Source organism: Delphinus delphis, chromosome 2 (genome assembly GCF_949987515.2).
Source record: "Delphinus delphis chromosome 2, mDelDel1.2, whole genome shotgun sequence".
NCBI classification, from domain to species: Eukaryota; Metazoa; Chordata; class Mammalia; order Artiodactyla; family Delphinidae; genus Delphinus; species Delphinus delphis.
The window spans coordinates 143,823,557-143,844,439 of NC_082684.1; the positions used below are offsets into that span (position 1 = coordinate 143,823,557).

At 36.7% G+C, this 20,883-nt stretch overlaps 1 protein-coding gene across 1 annotated transcript in view; it reads left to right on the forward strand.

Moving 5' to 3' along the window:
• The window catches only part of ADAM10 (ADAM metallopeptidase domain 10), a 110,709-nt gene that overhangs the window by 64,770 nt on the left and 25,056 nt on the right, over positions 1–20,883 (forward strand). Inside the window, exons 7-9 of the mRNA XM_060005890.1 lie at positions 1,608–1,700; positions 4,757–4,940; positions 16,966–17,129. Coding sequence (XP_059861873.1) covers positions 1,608–1,700; positions 4,757–4,940; positions 16,966–17,129 — 441 coding nt within the window. The remainder of the gene's footprint in view (positions 1–1,607; positions 1,701–4,756; positions 4,941–16,965; positions 17,130–20,883) is intronic.

A 20,883-nucleotide genomic window follows, 5' to 3' on the forward strand; every position in this document is an offset into this window, starting at 1 on the left:
CAGTTGAAGTTGATAGCAATCAAATCGAGACATTAATTGAGAACAATCAACGTTATACCACGTGGGAGATAGCAGACATATTCAAAATATCCAAATCAAGCACTGAAAATCATTTGTACCAGCTCGGTTATGTTAATAGCTTTGATGTTTGGGTTCCACGAAAGTTGAGCGAAAAAAACCTTCTTGCCCGTATTTCCGCATGTGATTCTCTACTTAAACGTAACGAAAACGTTCTGCTTTTTAAAACAAATTGTGACGGGCAATGAAAAGTGGATACTGTTCAACATTGGTCCCCAACCTTTTTGGCACCAGGGACTGGTTTTGTGGAAGACAGTTTTTCCACAGATGGGGGTCGGGGGGATGGGTCAGGCGGTAATGTGAGTGATGGGGAGCCGCAGATGAAGCTTCGTTTGCTCGCCCACTGCTCACCTCCTGCTGTGTGGCCCAGTTCCTAACAGGCCGAGGACCACTACTGGTCCGCAGCCCAGGGGTTGGGGACCCCTGCTGTACAATAATGTGGAACGGAAGAGATCGTGGGGCAAGCAAAATGAACCACCACCAACCACACCAAAGGCCGGTCTTCGAGGGCTTCCCTGGTGGCGCAGTGGTTGGGAGTCCGCCTGCCGATGCAGGGGACACGGGTTTGTGCCCCGGTCCGGGAGGATCCCACATGCCGCGGAGCGGCTGGGCCCGTGAGCCATGGCCGCTGAGCCTGCGCGTCCGGAGCCTGTGCTCCGCAACGGGAGAGGCCACAACAGTGAGAGCCCCGCGTACCGCAAAAAAAAAAAAAAAAGAAAAAAAGGCCGGTCTTCGTCCAGAGTAGGTGATGTTGTGTAGATGGTGCGATTGGAAGGGAGTCCTCTATTATGAGCTCCTAATGGAAAACCAAACGATTAATTCCAGCTGGTACTGCTCCCAGCTAGACCAACTGAAAGTGGCACTCGACAAAAAGCGTCCGGAATTAGTCAACAAAAAACACAGAATCTTCTATCAGGATAACACAAGACCGCATGTTTTTTTGATGACCAGGCAAAAACTGTTACAGCTTGGCTGGGAAGTTCTGATTCATCCCCTTCAGATTTCCATTTATGTGCACCTTCAGATTTCCATTTATTTTGGTCTTTACTAAATTCTCTTAATGGAAAAAATTTCAATTATCTGGAAGACTGTAAAAGGTACCTGGAACAGTTCTTTGCTTGAAAAGATAAAAAGTTTTGGGAATGGAATTATGAAGTTGCCTGAAAAATGGCAGAAGGTAGTGGAACAAAATGGTGAATACATTGTCCAATAAAGTTCTTGGTGAAAATGAAAAATGTCTTTTATTTTTACTTAAAAACCAAAGGAACTTTTTGGCCAACCCAATATATGACTGAGGCAAGAGTACATGTTTGGTTTTGGCCAGAGAAAAATATGGAAAAGTCACTGAATTTCCCTTCTCAGTTCCAGCTCACTAATCTTTTTCATCCTTTCATCTAGTATATGATATTGACATTTTAAAATTTGAATGTGGTGGAATATGAATAATTCTTGATTTGGGAAATGGAAATTCACAGTCTTTTTCACATTTCAACATTGCCTCTAAAATGTCTTTTTTTTTAAATCAATAGATATCCAGTCATGTTAAAGCGATTGATACAATTTACCAGACCACAGACTTCTCTGGAATCCGTAATATCAGTTTCATGGTGAAACGCATAAGAGTAAGTAAGGAATTTCAGTAGTTAAGAACATTAAGAAAGAGAAACAATAAGGATCATGTTTACAAAAAGAAAAATGCTTGACTTTTACTTCATCTTCATGCATTAAATAGTTAAGTTGTATGTGCTGATGCAGGTTAGCTTTACTCTTGGGTTTTACACACACACAGAGGGGATACTTGGGTTTATGACTTAATGAAATCTATAGGGCTTTAATCTGGACTGCAGAAGAGGTATGGTAGAAAGTACTGTTTTCTATCTATCTGATTAACATACCAGTTAGAAAGCGCTCTAAGTAACTGCAGATACCGTACTTGACATTTTTCTCCCTGACATTATTCCCCAGTTTCTTCAGATTTGCCTTATGCAGTATATTTCACAGTGTGTCCCATTTGATGCTGCAGCAGAGGGAAGGATAGATACAGTGGTTAAATACAATTGGAAGTTGGAAAAACACTTAATACTGTTTCCTCTTGAAATTTAACAGTGCACACTAATGTATTTCAAGTTTTGAGAAATCCTTTGGGAAAGAAATCCATATTTTTCTAAGCTAATTTAACCTTTTTGTATTAACATCAGCTGAAACTCCAAAGACCTGCAGTGCACATTTTGAGAAATGCTGATCCAGAACTACTGATTCTTAGTTTTAATGTTATAAATTGTTAATAAGTAAATATTATTATTAAAAAGTTGGACTGTTTCAAAAATTTTCTAAATATGAATTCTTTCGAAGTATAAAGCTTTTAAGAATCTGAGTTTATAAGCTAGATAACGTGGGTTTTAAAAATCATCATTTTACAAAAGTACTTGCCACAGGATTTCTTTATTTAAAAAAAAATTATTTTTAATGGCTTTTATTTTTTTTAATGTTATTTATTTATTTATTTTTTGCTGTGCCACATGGCTGTGCAGCGTTTTTTTGGCTGCGCCGGTAGCTTGCGGCATCTTAGTTCCCCAAACAGAGATCGAACCCAGGCCCTTGACAGTGAAAGCGCTGAGTCCTAACCACCAGACCACCAGGGACTACCCCACAGGGTTTCTTTATATTTTGTGCTTTTATTCTTCTTAAAATATTGTTGACTAGATTATAGTTTTAGTACATACATGTAATATATTTTAAAAAATAGCTGAAAGTGGTCCTTACTTTTAGAAGTGACATGATTAATTATTACATTGGATTGCCTTAAGGTGAAATATGGTTCGATATACCGTATAAGAACTGTTTGTAATCAATTGCTTTCATGTATTTTGAGAGCAATATAAACCTTTAAATGAGCAAGTAAAAGTGATGTGTTATAAATATTGCTATTTAGTAGACAGAGCAATGAAATGCAAAGTAGTGAAAAGTAGAGAACACCTGAACAAATTTTAGTGAAACACATTTGTTTGACTAAAATAATTTGCATTATGAATAGATGCATGTATATAAAAGAGTTATGTGGGGCTTCCCTGGTGGCGCAGTGGTTGAGAGTCTGCCTGCCGATCCAGGGGACACGGGTTCATGCCCCGGTCCGGGAAGATCCCACATGCCGCGGAGCGGCTGGGCCCGTGAGCCATGGCCGCTGAGCCTGCGCGTCCGGAGCCTGTGCTCCGCAACGGGAGAGGCCACAACGGTGAGAGGCCCGCATACTGCAAAAAAAAAAAAAAAAAAAAGTTATGTGGCGATTAGTTGTTTTTCAGGCCTTTAACTGAGATTAAAACTTTAGTTTAAATAAATAAATTTATTAAGAAAAAATTAATCATCCCATTTTAATATAGGTAACTAAAATTTAGATGCAGTTTTTATTTGTAGCCAATATTACAGAAGTGTCAGAGAATTTCATTTCTATGTTTAGTGGGAAAAAGCGATATGCAGCATGTCTCTAAGCATGGGCTACCTTTAATGTATAGTGTTCTTGTTTTTGGATGTGTGTGTGTGTGTGTGTGTGTGTGTGTGTGTGTGTGTGTGTGTTAGATGACCATAACTGATTGTTTCTGGTTAATTGTTAATGGATAAACCAGATGATCTCATATCTGTCTTTAGGCAATTGCCTTAGTGGTGTTTCTGCCATCCTGTTTGTAAGCTCCTTGGTTTTTACTGAAAGATGTGGATCCTAAAAAGACCTATAGTTTTCATTTTATTAATTGTAATAGCCTTATCACTGATATTTTCAATAGACTGAGATTTCCCTTCTAAGCAATGTTTACTCTCATACATATTCCTTTTTATTCTCTACCAACAGTCTTGTATGTAATTCTCTGACTTACTTGGGGAAAACCAAATTGTTCTAGGACTTCAGAGGTTAGGCAGAGGTCTCTGAAAGGAAGCAATGAGTAGTAAATGAAAGCTTTTGTTTCAGTTGAAGTTTGGTATCAGAACTGATTATTCTTCATATTGTGAAGGAGGAACCTGCACCCAGGAGTATAGTAGCTAAGTGTGGAAGGAAACATTCTGGAGGAACTCAGCTTGAAATAATAAGAGAAATGAATTGGCAAAGAAAAAAAAAATTCTTGATCACATTCAGGGGAAAAGATTGAACTTGAAATTAGTTGTGCTTGACTCAAGACTCTAGGCAAGGAGAACGAAGAATGTGATTTGTCTGCTGAATTGACAGTTTTGGGTTCAATATTTCTTTTATGTTATATTAATTAGCTGAAATATAGGGTTTTATGTCATACTTGTCATCATATGTAGGAGATTAGCACTAAAGGAGACTCATCAAATGATTAAATTGAGAAACTGTACTTCCTTATTGGAAATTTTGAAAGCAGAACTTGTTTTCCCATCCCAAGTGTTCAGTGTTCAGGAATCTGTGAACACTTGCTCAGAAATGTAATATACTCAGTTTTAATTCCCCTACCCTTCCATCCTTCCTTCCTTCCCTCCTCCCTCCCTCCTTGCCTCCTCCCTTTTTGGCTTCTCTGATTAGATCAGGGATGGAGGTAGTGGGAATAACTGTAGAAGCTTTAATTTAGGCCTGACTTCCTTGGGCCCCAAGCATATTGTCCAGGAAGATACTACTTACACTAAGGCTCTGCTAACATTGGTTGCTTGTTAAAATCATTGTTTTGGATTTTAGATCAACACAACTGCTGATGAGAAGGACCCTACAAATCCCTTCCGTTTTCCAAATATTGGTGTGGAGAAGTTTCTGGAATTAAATTCTGAGCAGAATCATGATGACTACTGTTTGGCCTATGTCTTCACAGACCGAGATTTTGATGATGGTGTCCTTGGTCTGGCTTGGGTTGGAGCACCTTCAGGTAGTTTATCTATATATGTCTTGACTTACTACTTGAAATGAAAAGCAGTTCTCTTGATGGATTGAATTTTACAAAGTATAGGAGAAAGTGATGCCTGTACAGTATCTGAATGTATACATCTTGAGTTAGGCAGAATTCATAAGCATATGTAAATGGAAAAATAGTTGAAGCAGCTTTTTATTTTGAAATGAGTAAATGAGTACTAACAGGGAGATATCCTGACATTTGGTACATTCAGTAGCTGAAATAAATAATTTTATGGGAAAAAGTGGTACTTAGTTCTGAAACTGAAAAGCAAAATATTAATTTTTTAACAAAAGTTAATGTAATTAATTATTTTGGGAGGTAGGGGGATGGGGAGAGGTTTTTAGAGTCAAAAGGGGAAAACTGTGTTCTTGCTTCTTCTGCCATGAGATAAAGAGCAGAGAAATCCTACTCAGGAATAGCAGGTAGAAAGAAAAGAAAGACTGCCTTTATTATTATTATTTCTCACCTTTATTTTAACAAAAGGGAAGTGTTGCCTGAAAAGAGATGTGGGCAGGAGGCCCAGTACCCATAGCTCCACTGGCTTGACTGCATGGCCCCACGTTCCCCTGGGGTCTCTGCCTTAGCCGTGAAAGCTACTGTCACTGAGAAAGCCCGAATGGGATAATCCCCTTGCCATTGCAGTCGGGGTGGGGGTCTGTGAGTCACAGTGTAATAAGTTCAGTAGCCTATTTTAGAGAAATTGATGAATTGAAAGATGAGTAGAAAGAATCCCGAATTCTTTGAATATAAATTTTGCCATATAGAATTTGATCAGTAGTCTGTCACCTTCTGAGCTATACACAGCAGTTTCTCCTTCTGATACATAATTTCTATCTTTTTCAAAGTATAAACTTCTGCTTTATCCAGGGCAAGACAGGCTTTTCTATTCTTAGTTTATTCTTTGGTTTGTTATGCATATTTAACATCTTTAATACTGTTATTTTTGCTTTTATACTTGCTCTTTTTTTTTAAGCCAGCAATGAATATCCTTTTTAGTTTCCAAAGCTTTTTTTTCTTCCACATTTTAAAGTGTACTCAATTTCATGATGTCATTAAAGTACAAGTTTATGTCATAGGCTGCATATATCATAGTGCAGTATTTTTGTATATTTGTCCTTTACAATGATCTGTGTTGGTTTTGTGTTACTTGCGTTGTCAGCAGATTGTACAACTCACTCTTTCCTATGATAATTCACGTTTTATAACTTTTATATTCTGACATTTCTTTTCCCCTCCTTGGTTAGTTGGATAATTTTATCACATAGTTTATAGTCCGTTCTCCTTAATCATCAGTAAGTACTATAGAAACTCAGGGATTCATTTTTCTTTATATATTACCATTAATATAGTGGCTCTTGAAGTGTGCTCCATGGACTAGCAGCATCTGTATTACCTGGGAACTTGTTAGAAATGTAAATCCATGGGCCTCACTCAGGTCTACTAGATCAGAAACTCCAGGTGTGGAGCCCATCAGCCTTTGTTTGAAGAGGCCCTCCAGGTGTTTCTGATGCATACTAAAGTCTGCAAACCACCATCTTAATATTTTTGCTCACAAAATGTCTCCTGGGCAAATGATTGGATGATCTCAGACTAAAAACTTTCTGCCATTTTGCATTTTCAACTCCAGACTGTTGTTCATTAAGAATGTAATGGTCCTGAGAGAGCTTGGTCAAATTTTCCTGAAACTTCAGATATCCTCATGTCTACTTTAAAAAAAAAAAAATAGACTGTATATTTAGAACAGTTTTAGATTTATAGAAAAAAATGAGCAGATAGAGTCATCTCCACTACCTTCCTATATTATTAACAGCTTACATTAGTATGGTACATTTGTTACAATTAATCAACCAATACTGGTACACTATTGTTAACTAAAGTCAGCCCATAGTTTATTCAGATTTCTTTAGTTTTTACTACGGTCCTTCTTCTGTTCCAAGATCTTGTCCAGGATACCACAGTCCGTTTAATTGTCATGCCTCTTTAGTTCTTGGCTGTGATGGTTTCTCAGACTTTTCTTGTTTTTTTATAACCTTGACAATTTTGAGGAGTATTGGTCAGGAATGTTGTAGGATGCCCCTCTGTTGCAGTCTTTTTGATGTTTTTCTCATGATTGGACTGGGGTTATGGGTTTGGGGGGAGAGTTAGTTTTTCTTTCTAGTTGTTTATGATATCTGGACCACTTATTTTATGAAACGGTGCTTATTTTATTGAAGCAGCAGTTCTGGATTGAAAATGATGGGCTACGTTACTTGTATTTTTGTCATTGCGTTCTTCATCTGATGCCCTCTTCCTTTACTCTGTGTTAAACCCCTAACTCCAGCTCTCAGAAGCCTTTTTCTAAGAGCTTCTGGGGAGGGGCTCAGCAGGAAGAATGGGGCCAGAGTGGCAAAGAGAAGGGATCTTTGTTCCTTTGACACAACTTTTTCTAGAATAAGATACCTGCCTTGACAGCTTTCTTCTTCACTTCCCTTTGCCCTTAGACTACCTGAACTGAGTTTCTTTCACCTACATTTTATTATTTTATAAGGAACTTTATGTATTTGCTCTTACTGATTAATTCAGTTCCGTTATGAGGTGTAGGTAATATTTCCTCCATTATACAGGTGGATTGGATTCAGAAACTTTGTCAACAACCCAGTATCTCACAGAACCTAGAATCTGGACCTTTTGACTCCAGGTTTTGTGCATTTGGTAGTTATTTTACTAGGTATTATTATAATGTAACATCCTACTTTTATCTTTCTAAGACATTTCCAAGAAGAAGTTGAAATGTTTCCTGGATCTAAGCAGAGATGGAATCTATTTCCTTCTTTCTTAAGAGAGATGAGTTATAAAACAGTACTACTCTGTATTATTTAGGCATCATTTTGGGTAATTGTCAAGGCATAATTAGAAGAGCACTGGTTTGGGAACTAGGAGACGGGGTCCTTGTCTGTTCTGTCTCTATAAATGCAGGTAAATCATTTTGCTTCAGCTTGTTTATTTTTCATTGTAATTTCTTCTGTCTTTGCCCTTCCTTTGATACTTCATGTTTCTGCATGTAGATCTTCGTAATGCTTGCTGTTACACTATTTTTTAAAATATCATTTTATAGCTGATCTGTTCAGCTTGTGATATTACTGTTTCTTGATCTTTTTCATTTTTATTTGGCCTAATTAATTTCTGTTGTATCATTTAACTCTGCAGCTGTTTCACTATTCAAATATATGGTAGTGGAAAGGATTTTGTTTTGATACTGTTGTGTTAATTTTCACAGAATAGTTACTCAAATTATTCGTTGTAGTCCTCTTCACTGACTCAGTTAAGCTGGGAAAAGCAATGAGGGTTAAAACATTTGAATAGTAGGTTTCTTGTCTTTAAGTCTTGTTAATACTACTTTTTACTTGTTCTTTTAATATTTCTTATTGTGGTTGGGTACTGCCTTCAGTTACCTCAATGAGAAAAACAGTACCTCCTGCCCCAACTCCATAATAAGTAGAAACAGCTTGTGAGCTGGGATGACTTGGAGGCTTCCATTTGAAATTATAGAGGGCCTGGAATGGAGCCCCCAAAAGGGAGGAGTCTGGTCTCCAAAACAAAGATAGTCTTGAATATGAATCTAGAAAGATTACTCTAAACTTCTCTTTATATAAACACAGTTCTGTGTTAAGCAGGTAGTAGCCTCTTATTTTAGAGGCCAAAACATTGGTTCCCTAACAAAGTTGTTTTTTTTTTTTGCGGTACGCGGGCCTCTCACTGTTGTGGTCTCTCCCATTGCGGAGCACAGGCTCCGGACGCGCAGGCTCAGCGGCCATGGCTCACGGGCCCAGCCGCTCCATGGCATGTGGGATCTTCCCAGACTGGGGCATGAACACGTGTCCTCTGCATCGGCAGGCGGACTCTCAACCACTGCGCCACCAGGGAAGCCCCCTAACCAGCTTTTTGAGGGGCCTTTATTTTTTGGTTTATTAAGGCACATTCTGCTCATCTATTATCCCTCTTAATGTTATCAGTTAACCCAATGAACATAGTCTCACTTTGCCAGGTCACTGAAAAAGGCTAGCTCTGGAGTTCATCTCCAGAGCTAATCCTGAACCATTCAGTATTCCTCTGAGCATTTGTAAAGCACATTCTTTGAGATATTTGATTTGGTAGAAATTGTCTCTTCTGTTTTTTCTTAGTTTAGAAATTTTAGTTTGATTTTACGTATTAGAATTTGACCACATGCAGAGCTCAAAATGAGTTTCTCAATATAACCCACAGCCTATCGAATTCTTTTTTTATCATTCCTTCTACTTTAATTAGTTGATATTCTTCTTTTTTTGAATTTTATTTTATTTATTTTTTTATAGGCCAGGTTCTTATTAGTTATCTGTTTTATACATATTAGTTTATACATGTCAATCCCAGTCTCCCAATTCATCACACACACACACACACACCCCCCACCACCACTTTCCCCCCCTTGGTGTCCATACATTTGTTCTCTACATCTGTGTCTCTCTTTCTGCCCTGCAAACTGGTTCATCTGTACCATTTTTCTAGGTTCCACATATATGCGTTAACATACGATATTTGTTTTTCTTTCTGACTTATTTCACTCTGTATGACAGTCTCTAGATCCATCCACATCTCTACAAATGACCCAACTTCATTCCTTTTTATGGCTGAGTAATATTCCATTGTATATAGGTACCACATCTTCTTTATCCATTCGTCTGTTGATGGGCATTTAGGTTGCTTCCATGACCTGGCTATTGTAAATAGTGCTGCAATGAACATTGGGGTGCATGTGTCTTTTTGAATTATGCTTTTCTCAGGGTACATGCCCAGTAGTGGGATTGCTGGGTCGTATGGTAATTCTATTTTTAGTTTTTTAAGGAGCCCCCATACTGTTCTCCCTAGTGGCTGTATCAATTTACATTCCCACCAACATTGCAAGAGGGTTCCCTTTTCTCCACACCCTCTCCAGCATTTGTTGTTTGTAGATTTTCTGTTGATGCCCATTCTAACTGGTGTGAGGTGATAACTCATTGTAGTTTTGATTATCATTTCTGTAATAATTAGTGATGTTGAGAAGCTTTTCATGTGCTTCTTGGCCATCTGTATGTCGTCTTTGGAAAAATGTCTGTTTAGGTCTTCGGCCCATTTTTTGATTGGGTTGCTTTTTTTTAAATATTGAGCTGCATGAGCTGTTTATATATTTTGGAGATTAATCCTCTGTCCATTGATTCGTTTGCAAATATTTTCTCCCATTCTGAGGGTTGTCTTTTCATCTTATTTGTAGTTTCCTTTGCTTTGCAAAAGCTTTAAAGTCTCATTAGGTCCCATTTGTTTATTTTTATTTCTATTACTCTAGGAGGTGGATCAAAAAAGATCTTGCTGTGATTTCTGTCAAGGAGTGTTCTTCCTATGTTTTCCTCTAAGAGTTTTAGAGTATCCAGTCTTACATTTAGGTCACTAATCCATTTTGAGTTTATTTTTGTGTATAGTGTTAAGGAGTGTTCTAATTTCATTGTTTTACATGTAGCTGTCCAGTTTTCCCAGCACCACTTATTGAAGAGGCTGTCTCTTCTCCATTGTATGTCCTTGCCTCCTTTGTCATAGATTAGTTGACCATAGGTGCGTGGGTTTATCTCTGGGCTTTCTATCCTGTTCCATTGATTTATATTTCTGTTTTTGGTCCAATACCATATTGTCTTGATTACTGTAGCTTTGTAGTATAGTCTGAAGTCAGGGAGTCTGATTCCTCCAGCTCCCTTTTTTCCCTTGAGACTGCTTTGGCTTTTCCGGGTCTTTTGTGTCTCCATACAAATTTTAAGATATTTTATCCTAGTTCTGTAAAAAAAGGTAATTTGATAAGGATTGCATTGACTCTGTAGATTACTTTGGATAGTATAGTCATTTTCACAATGTTGATTCTTCCAATCCAAGAACATGGTATATCTCTCCATCTGTTTGTATCATCTTTAATTTCTTTCATCAGTGTCTTATAGTTTTCTGCATGCAGGTCTTTCGTCTCCCTAGGTAGGTTTATTCCTAGGTATTTTATTCTTTTTGTTGCAGTGGTAAATGGGAGTGTTTCCTTAATTTCTCTTTCAGATTTTTCATCATTAGTATATAGGAATGCAAGAGATTTCTGTGCATTAATTTTGTATCCTGCTACTTTACCAAATTCATTGATTAGCTCTAGTAGTTTTCTGGTGGCAACTTTAGGATTCTCTATGTACAGCGTCATGTCATCTGCAAACAGTGACAGCTTTACTTCTTCTTTTCCAATTTGTATTACTTTTATTTCTTTTTCTTCTCTGATTGCTGTGGCTAGGACTTCCAAAACTATGTTGAATAATAGTGGCGAGAGTGGACTTCCTTGTCTTGTTCCTGATCTTAAAGGAAATACAGTTTTTCACCATTGAGAATGATTTTTGCTGTGGGTTTGTTGAATATGGCCTTTATTATGTTGAGGTAGGTTCCCTCTCTGCCCACTTTCTGGAGAGTTTTTATCATAAACGGTGTTGAATTTTGTCAAAAGCTTTTTCTGCATCTATTGAGATGATTATATGCTTTTTATTCTTCAGTTTGTTAATATGGTGTATCACATTGATTGATTTGCATATATTGAAGAATCCTTGCATTCCTGGGGTAAATCCTACTTGATCATGGTGTATGATCCTCTTAATGTGTTTTGGATTCTGTTTGCTAGTATTTTGTTGAGGATTTTTGCATCTATATTCCTCAGTGATACTGGTCTGTAATTTTCTTTTTTTGTAGTATCTTTGTCTGGTTTTGGTATCAGGGTGATGGCGGCCTCAGAAGGAGTTTGGGAGTGTTTCTTCCTCTGGAAGTGTTTGGAAGAGTTTGATAATGATGGGTGTTCACTCTTCTCTAAATATTTGATAGAATTCACCTGTGAAGCCATATGGTCCTGGACTTTTGTTTGTTGGAAGATTTTTAATCACAGTTTCAATTTCATTACTTGTGATTGGTCTGTTCATATTTTCCTGGTTCAGTCTTGGAAGGTTACACCTTTCTAAGAATTTGTCCATTTCTTCCAAGTTGTCCATTTTATTGGCATAGAGTTGCTTGTGGTAGTCTCTTAGGATGCTTTGTATTTCTGCGGTGTCTGTTGTAACTTCTCCTTTTTCATTTCTAATTTTATTGATTTGAGTCCTCTCCCTCTTTTTCTTGATGAGTCTGGCTAAAGGTTTATCAGTTTTGTTTTTCTTCTCAAAAAACCAGCTTTTAGTTTTATTGATCTTTGCTATTGTTTTCTTTGTTTCTATTTCATTTATTTCTGCTCTGATCTTTATGATTTCTTTCTTTCTACTAACTTTGAGCTTTGTTTGTTCTTTCTCTAGTTCCTTTAGGTTTAAGGTTAGATTGTTTATTTGAGGTTTCTCTTGTTTCTTGAGGTAGGCTTGTATTGCTATAAACTTCCCTCTTAGAACTGTTTTTTTTGCATCCCATAGGTTTTGGATCATTGTGTTTTCATTGTAATTTGTCTCTAGGTATTTTTTGATTTCCTCTTTGATTTCTTCAGTGATCTCTTGGTTATTTAGTAATGTATTGTTTAGCCTCCATGTGTTTGTGTTTCTTAGGTTTTTTTTCACTGTAATTGATTTCTAATCTCATAGCGTTGTGGTTAAAGATGCTTGATATGATTTCAATTTTCTTAAATTTACTGAGGCTTGATTTGTGACCCACAATGTGATGTATCCTGGAGAATGTTCCATGTGCACTTGAGAAGAAAGTGTAATCTGCTGTTTTTGGATGGAATGTCCAATTAATATCAGTTAAATCTATCTGGTCTATTGTGTCATTTAAAGCTTGTGTTTCCTTATTAATTTTCTGTTTGGATGATCCGTCCATTGGTGTAAGTGAGGTGTTAAAGTCCCCCACTATTATTGTGTTACTGTCTATTTCCTCTTTTATAGCTGTTAGCAGTTGCCTTATGTATTGAGGTGCTTCTGTGTTGGGTGCATATATATTTATCGTTGTTATATCTTCTTCTTGGATTGATCCCTTGATCATTATGTAGTGTCCTTCCTTGTCTCTTGTAACATTCTTTATTTTAAAGTGTATTTTATCTGATATGAGTATTGCTACTCCAGCTTTCTTTTGATTTTCATTTGCATGGAATATCTTTTTCCATCCCCTCACTCTCAGTCTGTATGTGTCCCTAGGTCTGAAGTGGGTCTCTTGTAGACAGCACATATATATGGGTCTTGTTTTTGTAACCATTCAGCGAGCCTATGTCTTTTGGTTGGAGCATTTAATCCATTTATGTTTAAGGTAATTATCAATATGTCTGTTCCTGTTACCATTTTCTTAATTGTTATGGGTTTGTTTTTGTAGGTCCTTTTCTTCTCTTGTGTTTCCCACTTAGAGAAATTCCTTTAGCATTTGTTCTAGAGCTGGTTTGGTGGTGCTGAATTCTCTTAGCTTTTGCTTGTCTGTAAAGCTTTTGATTTCTCCATCAAACCTGGATAAGATCCTTGCCGGGTAGAGTAATCTTGGTTATAGGTCCTTCCCTTTCATCACTTTAAATATATTGTGCCACTCCCTTCTGCACCGCCAGGTTGTGTCAGACCCCCAGGTTGGGAAGCCTCACGTGGGGCTCAGAACGTTCACTGCATTGGATGGACTTCTGTGATATAAGTGTTCTCCAGTTTGTGAGTCACCCATCCAGCAGTTATGGGATTTGATTTTACTGTGATTGTGCCCCTCCTCCCATCTCATTGTGGCTTATCCTTTGTCTTTGGATGTGGGGTATCTTTTTTGGTGAGTTCCAGTGTCTTCCTGTCCATGATTGTTCAGCAGTTAGTTGTGATTCTGGTGCTCTCGCCAGAGGGAGTGAGCACACGTCCTCTACTCTGCCATCTTGAGCCAATGTCCTTGATATTCCTTGCATTCTTAACCTGTTTGAAAGTGTAATTAAAAGGCTAGGAGAATTATGTCATTAAAATATTACATCATTAGAATAGAGGACACTTAATATTGACATTTTGTACAGGTCTGGATTGTCCCTTGCAGGATGTTTAACATCTTTGGTCCCTACCCATTACATGTGAGTACTGCTCCCCAGACTTGACAGATAAAGAAATACCCTCAGACATTTCCTAATAACCTATCTGGGAGTGGTACTAATGTCTGCTTCAAAATTACTGCTCAGATTAATATTGTATGGTCAGCATGATACTATTGTTTTAGATATTTAGGCCTGCTCACATCAAAACTTTATTTATGGATTCTGTCAAGGTATTATACTACCCTGTAGTTTTTATAATTTTTTTCTTTTGGGGGAGTCTTTTTTAAAGTTTAAGACTGATATTCTGTGACTAGCTTTCAGACTATCCTGTAGATAGAAAAATGTCATACTTCTTTGTTGGTCACTGAGTCATCCATCCATCAATAATTGCTTTTGACTCAAATTAAAAACATTTTATTCTTCTCATTACATAATTTCTGTTTTTCAGTAATGACTATATGTAGTAAAATCTTAAATTTACAATGTAAAGCAATTACTGAACTTGAGTTATGGCTTAGCTATAGGTATTTATGATATCATTAATTGAGTTTCTGGCATATCAAAAGTGGTTGCAGTATTTAAAAAGTTAAACCATGACTTATAATATTAGACATAGTATTTTATTTCTTCCTGTATAACTGAATTATTCCAACATATGCTGTTAGTCTGTGTAGCAAGTAATAAACTTTCCAAATAAACAACAGTTATTAAAACCAAAAGCAGTTAAGATGTTGAACAAGATATGAATTATAAAGACTATATTTCAGAAGAGTACACTCAAGTTTATGTATGATCTTCCTTTAAATTAGATAGACCTTAAAAATACAGAAGGTATATTATCAGAGTTTTCAATATATGCTATTTACATTTTTTTTTTAACTGACAAAGATTTGCAGCGTGGAATCTTCTATGCTTAATTCAAGTTTGCCAGTACTGCATTGGACCAATTTGCATATGACAGATCTTCGATGAGGCAGGATATTAATTTACTATTTGTTTAAAACTGTAACATATAGACTGTAATTATTACATACAGAGTGCTTATTTCTATCTTTTCTAGTTTTTAGAAATAATGATAACAGTCCTTAGGACTCAAGGTTGAGGACTCAAAAGTAGAGGTAGCTTAAGAGAATATATTAAATATTCATAAATTATTTGCTGTTTTCTTTCTATCCAGTTTTTGGTGTAGAAGATGTAGTAAGTTTTAAATGTAGAGGTTCTCAGTCCTTTGCTGGTTAAAATCTGCATATGACTTAGCCTTTCAGCTTAGTTTTCTGTGAAAGCACATTATCATTTCAGCTTCTTAAATTGTATCCTAATAGTCATTAAATTTATGATTTGTTGCTATGTACTTTCTAATATTAAAAGGAACAAGGCAGCAATTGTAGTGTCATGCCATTTGTGTACATCTTTTTTGAATTGCTTTCTATTGTATGCTTTATCAGAGATTATAAATGTTAGACTTTTAAAAATGGTTTAATAACTTTGTTGTAACTTTGTATGTAGTAGAAAGCTAATTTGAAATAATTTGATCAGTTATCAGAATATCCTAATCCATGTGATATTTTAATTAAAATAATTAAATAGAGTAACCTCTTAAATCTGAATGTAAACCAAAGAACTTCTCACTGAAAGTCTTTAATAGTTATTTAAAGTACTGTGGTCTTCTCAGTTTAGTGTACATAAAGACGATGATTGGCCAGCCAGTTTCTGATTTGCTGTTGTTCTTTTTCTAATTTCTTAAATTAACTGCCTTTAGATGTGAAAGCATTTTCATTTCGGTATTAAGCTCTGACGTTCAGGAACTATAAACGAACAGGTGAACTACAAAATGATTTAATATGTATCATATAAGTAAAAATGAAGATTTTTCTTTTAAAATTTGCAAGCATCCTCAAGACATGTTGGAAAATCATAATTCAGTTTTTTGAACCTATTTTGAAAAAAAATTCAAACTTGCCAAAAGGTTGCAAGAGTAGTATACAGTGAACTCCTGATAGATTAATCAGTTAACATTTTGCCACATTTGCTTTCTCTCCCTTCCCACCTTCTCTCCTTCATTCCCTCCTCCCTTTTTTTTTTACCCACTTGACATATTTTTTCCTTTTTTTAAGCTATTGAGAGATATATAATTGACAAATAAAATTGTAAGATATTTAAAGTGCACAGTGTGATGATTTGATATTTGTATATTGTGAAAGGATTCCCCCTACCAAGTTAATTAATACAACCATCACCTCACATATTTACCTTTTTCCTTTTTGTGTATGTGTGAGAATGTTTAAGTTCTATTCTCCTGGCAAATTTCATTTATACAATACTGTGTTATCAACTGTAGCCATCATGTGTTACACATTAGATCCTCAGACCTTATTCTTCTTATAACTGGAAGTTTGTACCTCTATCAGTCTCTCCCTGTTTCCCCTACCCCCAGCCTGTGCGACCACTAATTCTTTTCTTTTTTTAAGAATACATTGTATGTTGCCTCTCAGGTTAGTGAATCACATACTCTTGTGCATCACTGCTATTATTGGTAGCAGTGACTTTCTCAGAATCTCTTTGAGAATATTTTGTTCAACTTTCATTTAACTTAATATAAGTTGTTATTTTGTTTGTTTTTTTTTTTTTACAAGATGAAGAAGTGTAGGATTTGACCCAGTGTAAATGCTGAAATATTTAAATTGAACAGACTCTTAAATATTTGTTTTGCTAAATTAATGGGAGAAAAATTGGAGGACATTTTGATTATGAAGAGGAACATTTTATAAGGACTTTGTATTCAACCCTGGGAATATATGTGTGCCATTAAAACTTTTATTTGAAATGACTTCCTAACCTTGGACAAAAGAAACTTTTGAGTATTTGATATACATGTGTACCAATTTTGGACTCAAAATACATATAAAATGTTTCAAGTTAATACAGCATATATTAGAAAATTATTTGGGGGGAAATAGATGCTAATTTTAGCCATATTTTGTTTTGAATTAGGAAGCTCTGGAGGAATATGTGAAAAAAGTAAGCTTTATTCAGATGGTAAGAAGAAGTCTTTAAACACTGGAATTATTACTGTTCAGAACTATGGGTCTCATGTACCCCCCAAAGTCTCTCACATTACATTTGCTCATGAAGTTGGACATAACTTTGGATCTCCAGTAAGTATTGCTTAATTATTACATTTTTTAAAAGTTACTAATCTTTCACGTTGTTTAATTTTTGTTGTTTACAGTGAAAACAAGTACACATGAATGTTTAGTTTTTATATGTCAGAACACAGTAATGTACTTGACCATAATACTGAAAAGGAGGAAGATAGAATATTTGTAATTAAAATAAGAAAATAAGCACAACAGTGCCAGAATTCTATGAAAGCAAGGAATTTTGTCTGTTTCATTCACTTCTGTGTCCCCTGACCTTAGAATAGTGCCTGGGGGACTTCCCTGCTGGCGCAGTTGTTAAGACTCTGGCTGCCAACGCAGGGGTCACGGGTTCGAGCTCTTGTCCAGGAAGATCCCACATGCTGCGGAGCAACTAAGCCCGTGTGCCACAATTACTGAAGCCCGCGCACCTAGAGCCCGTGCACTGCAACAAGAGAAGCCACCACAATGAGAAGCCCGCGCACCACAACGAAGAGTTGCCCCCGCTCGCTGCAACTAGAGAAAGCCCACGTGCAGCAACAAAGACCCAACACAGCCAAAAATAAATAAATAAATATTTTTAAAAAATTAAAAAAAAAATAGTTTCTGGCACATGATTCATTCAAATATTTATTTAATGAGAATCACTTTTCATTGCTTAAAGTACATTTTGAATGTTAGCAAATTGTTGGGTTCTTGTTTGGTTTCTGTTAAAGCATTATTGGGGTTTACTAGATTTGTCTTTCTCTACTGTGGAATGAGACTGTTCTTTTAAAGTCGTTCGGTATGAAAACTTTGTAACATATATAAAAGTAGAGACAAATAGTACGGCAAAGTCTTCCGTTCATATCCAGGACAGGGGTCAGCAAACTTTTTCTGTAGTCTACTAGTAAACATAATAGGTGTGGGGGACAATATTTAGTCTCTGTTGCATATTTTTCTTTGTTGTTGTTTTTCTTTTTACAATCTTTTATTTTATTTTATTTTATTTATTTATTTATTTATTTATTTTTTGGCGGTACGCGGGCCTCTCACTGTTGTGGCCTCTCCCGTTGCGGAGCACAGGCTCCGGACACACAGGCTCAGCAGCCATGGCTCACGGGCCCAGCCGCTGTGCGGCATGTGGGATCTTCCTGGACCGGGGCACGAACCTGTGTCCCCTGCATCGGCAGGTGGACTCTCAACCACTGTGCCACCAGGGAAGCCCTACAATCTTTTAAACATGGAAAAACCATTCTTAGCTTAGGCCATATAAAAACAGGCTGTGGGCTGCGATTTGCCAACCTCTGATTCAGATTGAACGATCATCAGGATTTTGCCACATCTCCTTTCTGTGTTTCTTTCTTTTTCTTCGTAAGGTGTTAGAATCAAATTCATTCCCCCTTCCACATTTCAGTATGCATCTCTTAAAAAATTAGACATTTTCTTCCATAACCACCATGTGGTTATGATACCTGACAAAATGAGCAGTTCTTTGGTATCATTTAATACCCAGTTCATTGAATTGATTTTCAAGTGAACTGAAGATTAATACACATGGAAATACAAAATACTGAAAGATATTCTGTCTTTGTGATTTTGGTGGGGCTTATTAAAATAACAAGTTTGGGAAAATTTCATTTGAAAACTGCATATAAATTCATTTACTTGTACCTTATCACTTGTAAAAATGGAAATTTTTATGAGTTTAGAAAAAAACTGTAATATCATAGCTTAAAATTCTCAAATGCTCTTATCTAATGTTCCCCCAGTTTGTAAAATATAAGTACCCTCTCACTAAGTTGCAAGTCTTTCTTCTTCTAATTCCGATCGGAAATCGATAGATTATTATCAGTACTCTTGGATAAAGTACTTAAAATGCGTTGAATCGCTCTACCTATTGTCTGCTTTTGTGATATTTTCTAAAAAGAGTAACTGAAAATTTAGAGATGAGCAGAGAACTCTTGTTAATTTGCATTTTCAAGGGCAGTTAAATGTCCTCGACTCTCCCAGTCACCTTCATCCAACCCTTACCAGGGGATTTTCGTACCCTTCCAACTACTCTTCTGTTCGTTAGTCTAGGGTCTCTCAAAGTTTAATGTGCATACAAATTACTGAGGATCTTACAGTATAGATTCCATTTCAGTGGGCCTTTGGTTGGGCCTGAGTGTCTGCCTTTCTAAGACACTCCCATGGGATGCTGCTGCTGCTGGTCTGTGGGCCATACTTGGAGTAGGATATCTAGTTTGTTCTCTTTTCACTTCCCTTCTAATCTGTCTTCTGCCTGGTTGCCAGAGAGGTGTTTTTAAGACATTAATGTAATATTACTTTTTGCTTATTGTTGAATGGATAAATTGGTTCACATTTTTTTGCCTACCTTGCTATCTTTTCCTGTCATACCAGACTACTTATAATGATTCTGTCATGCTCAAATACACCTCATCCCTTTGTGTATGTTGTTCATGATACCATACATATAGATAGTCGGTAGTCGGTACTTAGTAAATATGTATTAAATAATTTAATAGTGAGATCAGCCAGACCATAAACTCCTGAGCCTGTCTCCCTTGACATCTTTATCTAAAATCTGTCTTTATCTCTCCTGTCATGTATCTGTATTATGACAATGTTACTTTCTCTTTGAGTGGTTCATTCTATCCCTTATATTTATTTATCCTGTCCTAAATGTTTATTGCACACCTGCTGTTAACCACTTTATAAACTTTGTTGTGGGGAGTTGTAATCATAAATGAGACAAGTTCCTGTTTCTCGGTATGAAAGTCTTAATGTATTGACTCTGAGCAGATGAATCTTTGTCTAGGTATAGTTCTTTCTTTTTTTTTTTAATTAATTTATTTGGTTTTAGTTTTGGCTGTGTTGGGTTTTCGTTGCTGCGCTCGGGCTTTCTCTAGTTGTGGTGAGCGGAGGCTACTCTTCGTTGCGGTGCATGGGCTTCTCATTGCAGTGGCTTCTCGTTGAGGAGCACAGGCTCTAGGCACACTGTCTTCAGTAGTTGTGGCACGTGGGCTCAGTAGTTGTGGCCTGTGGGCTCTTGAGCACAGGCTCAGTAGTTGTGGCGCACAGGCTTAGTTCCTCCGCGGCATGTGGGATCTTCCTGGGCCAGGGCTTGAACCCATGTCCCTTGCATTGGCAGGTGGATTCTTAACCACTGTGCCACCAGGGAAGCCCTAGGTATAGTTCTAATCGGTCTGATCATGTCACTTCTGTTCACAACCTTACTTCTAATACCTGATGATATTGCTAATACAATTTCCTTATCTTAGCATTTAGGGTTTTCCATAATTTGGGTCTAAGTGTAATTCCAGTGTTATTTCTTCTTCCCTGTCAAATTAAGTCATTTTAAAAAACTTTACTTCTGCCAGGAAGCCAATTCCTTCCCATTTCTGCCTATTGAAATCTTGATCCATGTGGTTATATAATGTAAATTAATATGGCCCTTTTGTCAGGCAGTTTGGCAGTATGTATCAAGACCTTTAAAATATTTGACCTTTTAACTCAGTAACTCTACCACTGGGAATCCAACTAAAAGAAATAATTGCAGAATGTGTCAAAGATTTATGTAAATTTCAAAAAAGAAATAAAAATAAAAAAGGTATCCATTGCAGTTATACCTTCACTGATTTTTTCTTCCCTTCTGAGACAGTGACCCCTAAAAGAGCAAATTATCTTCCTTTTCACAGTCTAAAATAATTGTAAGATCTACTCTAAAGGAGAGTCCATAAGCTTCCATTTTTCTTCTGATGAGAAAATTACATTTAATCAGATGACCTGA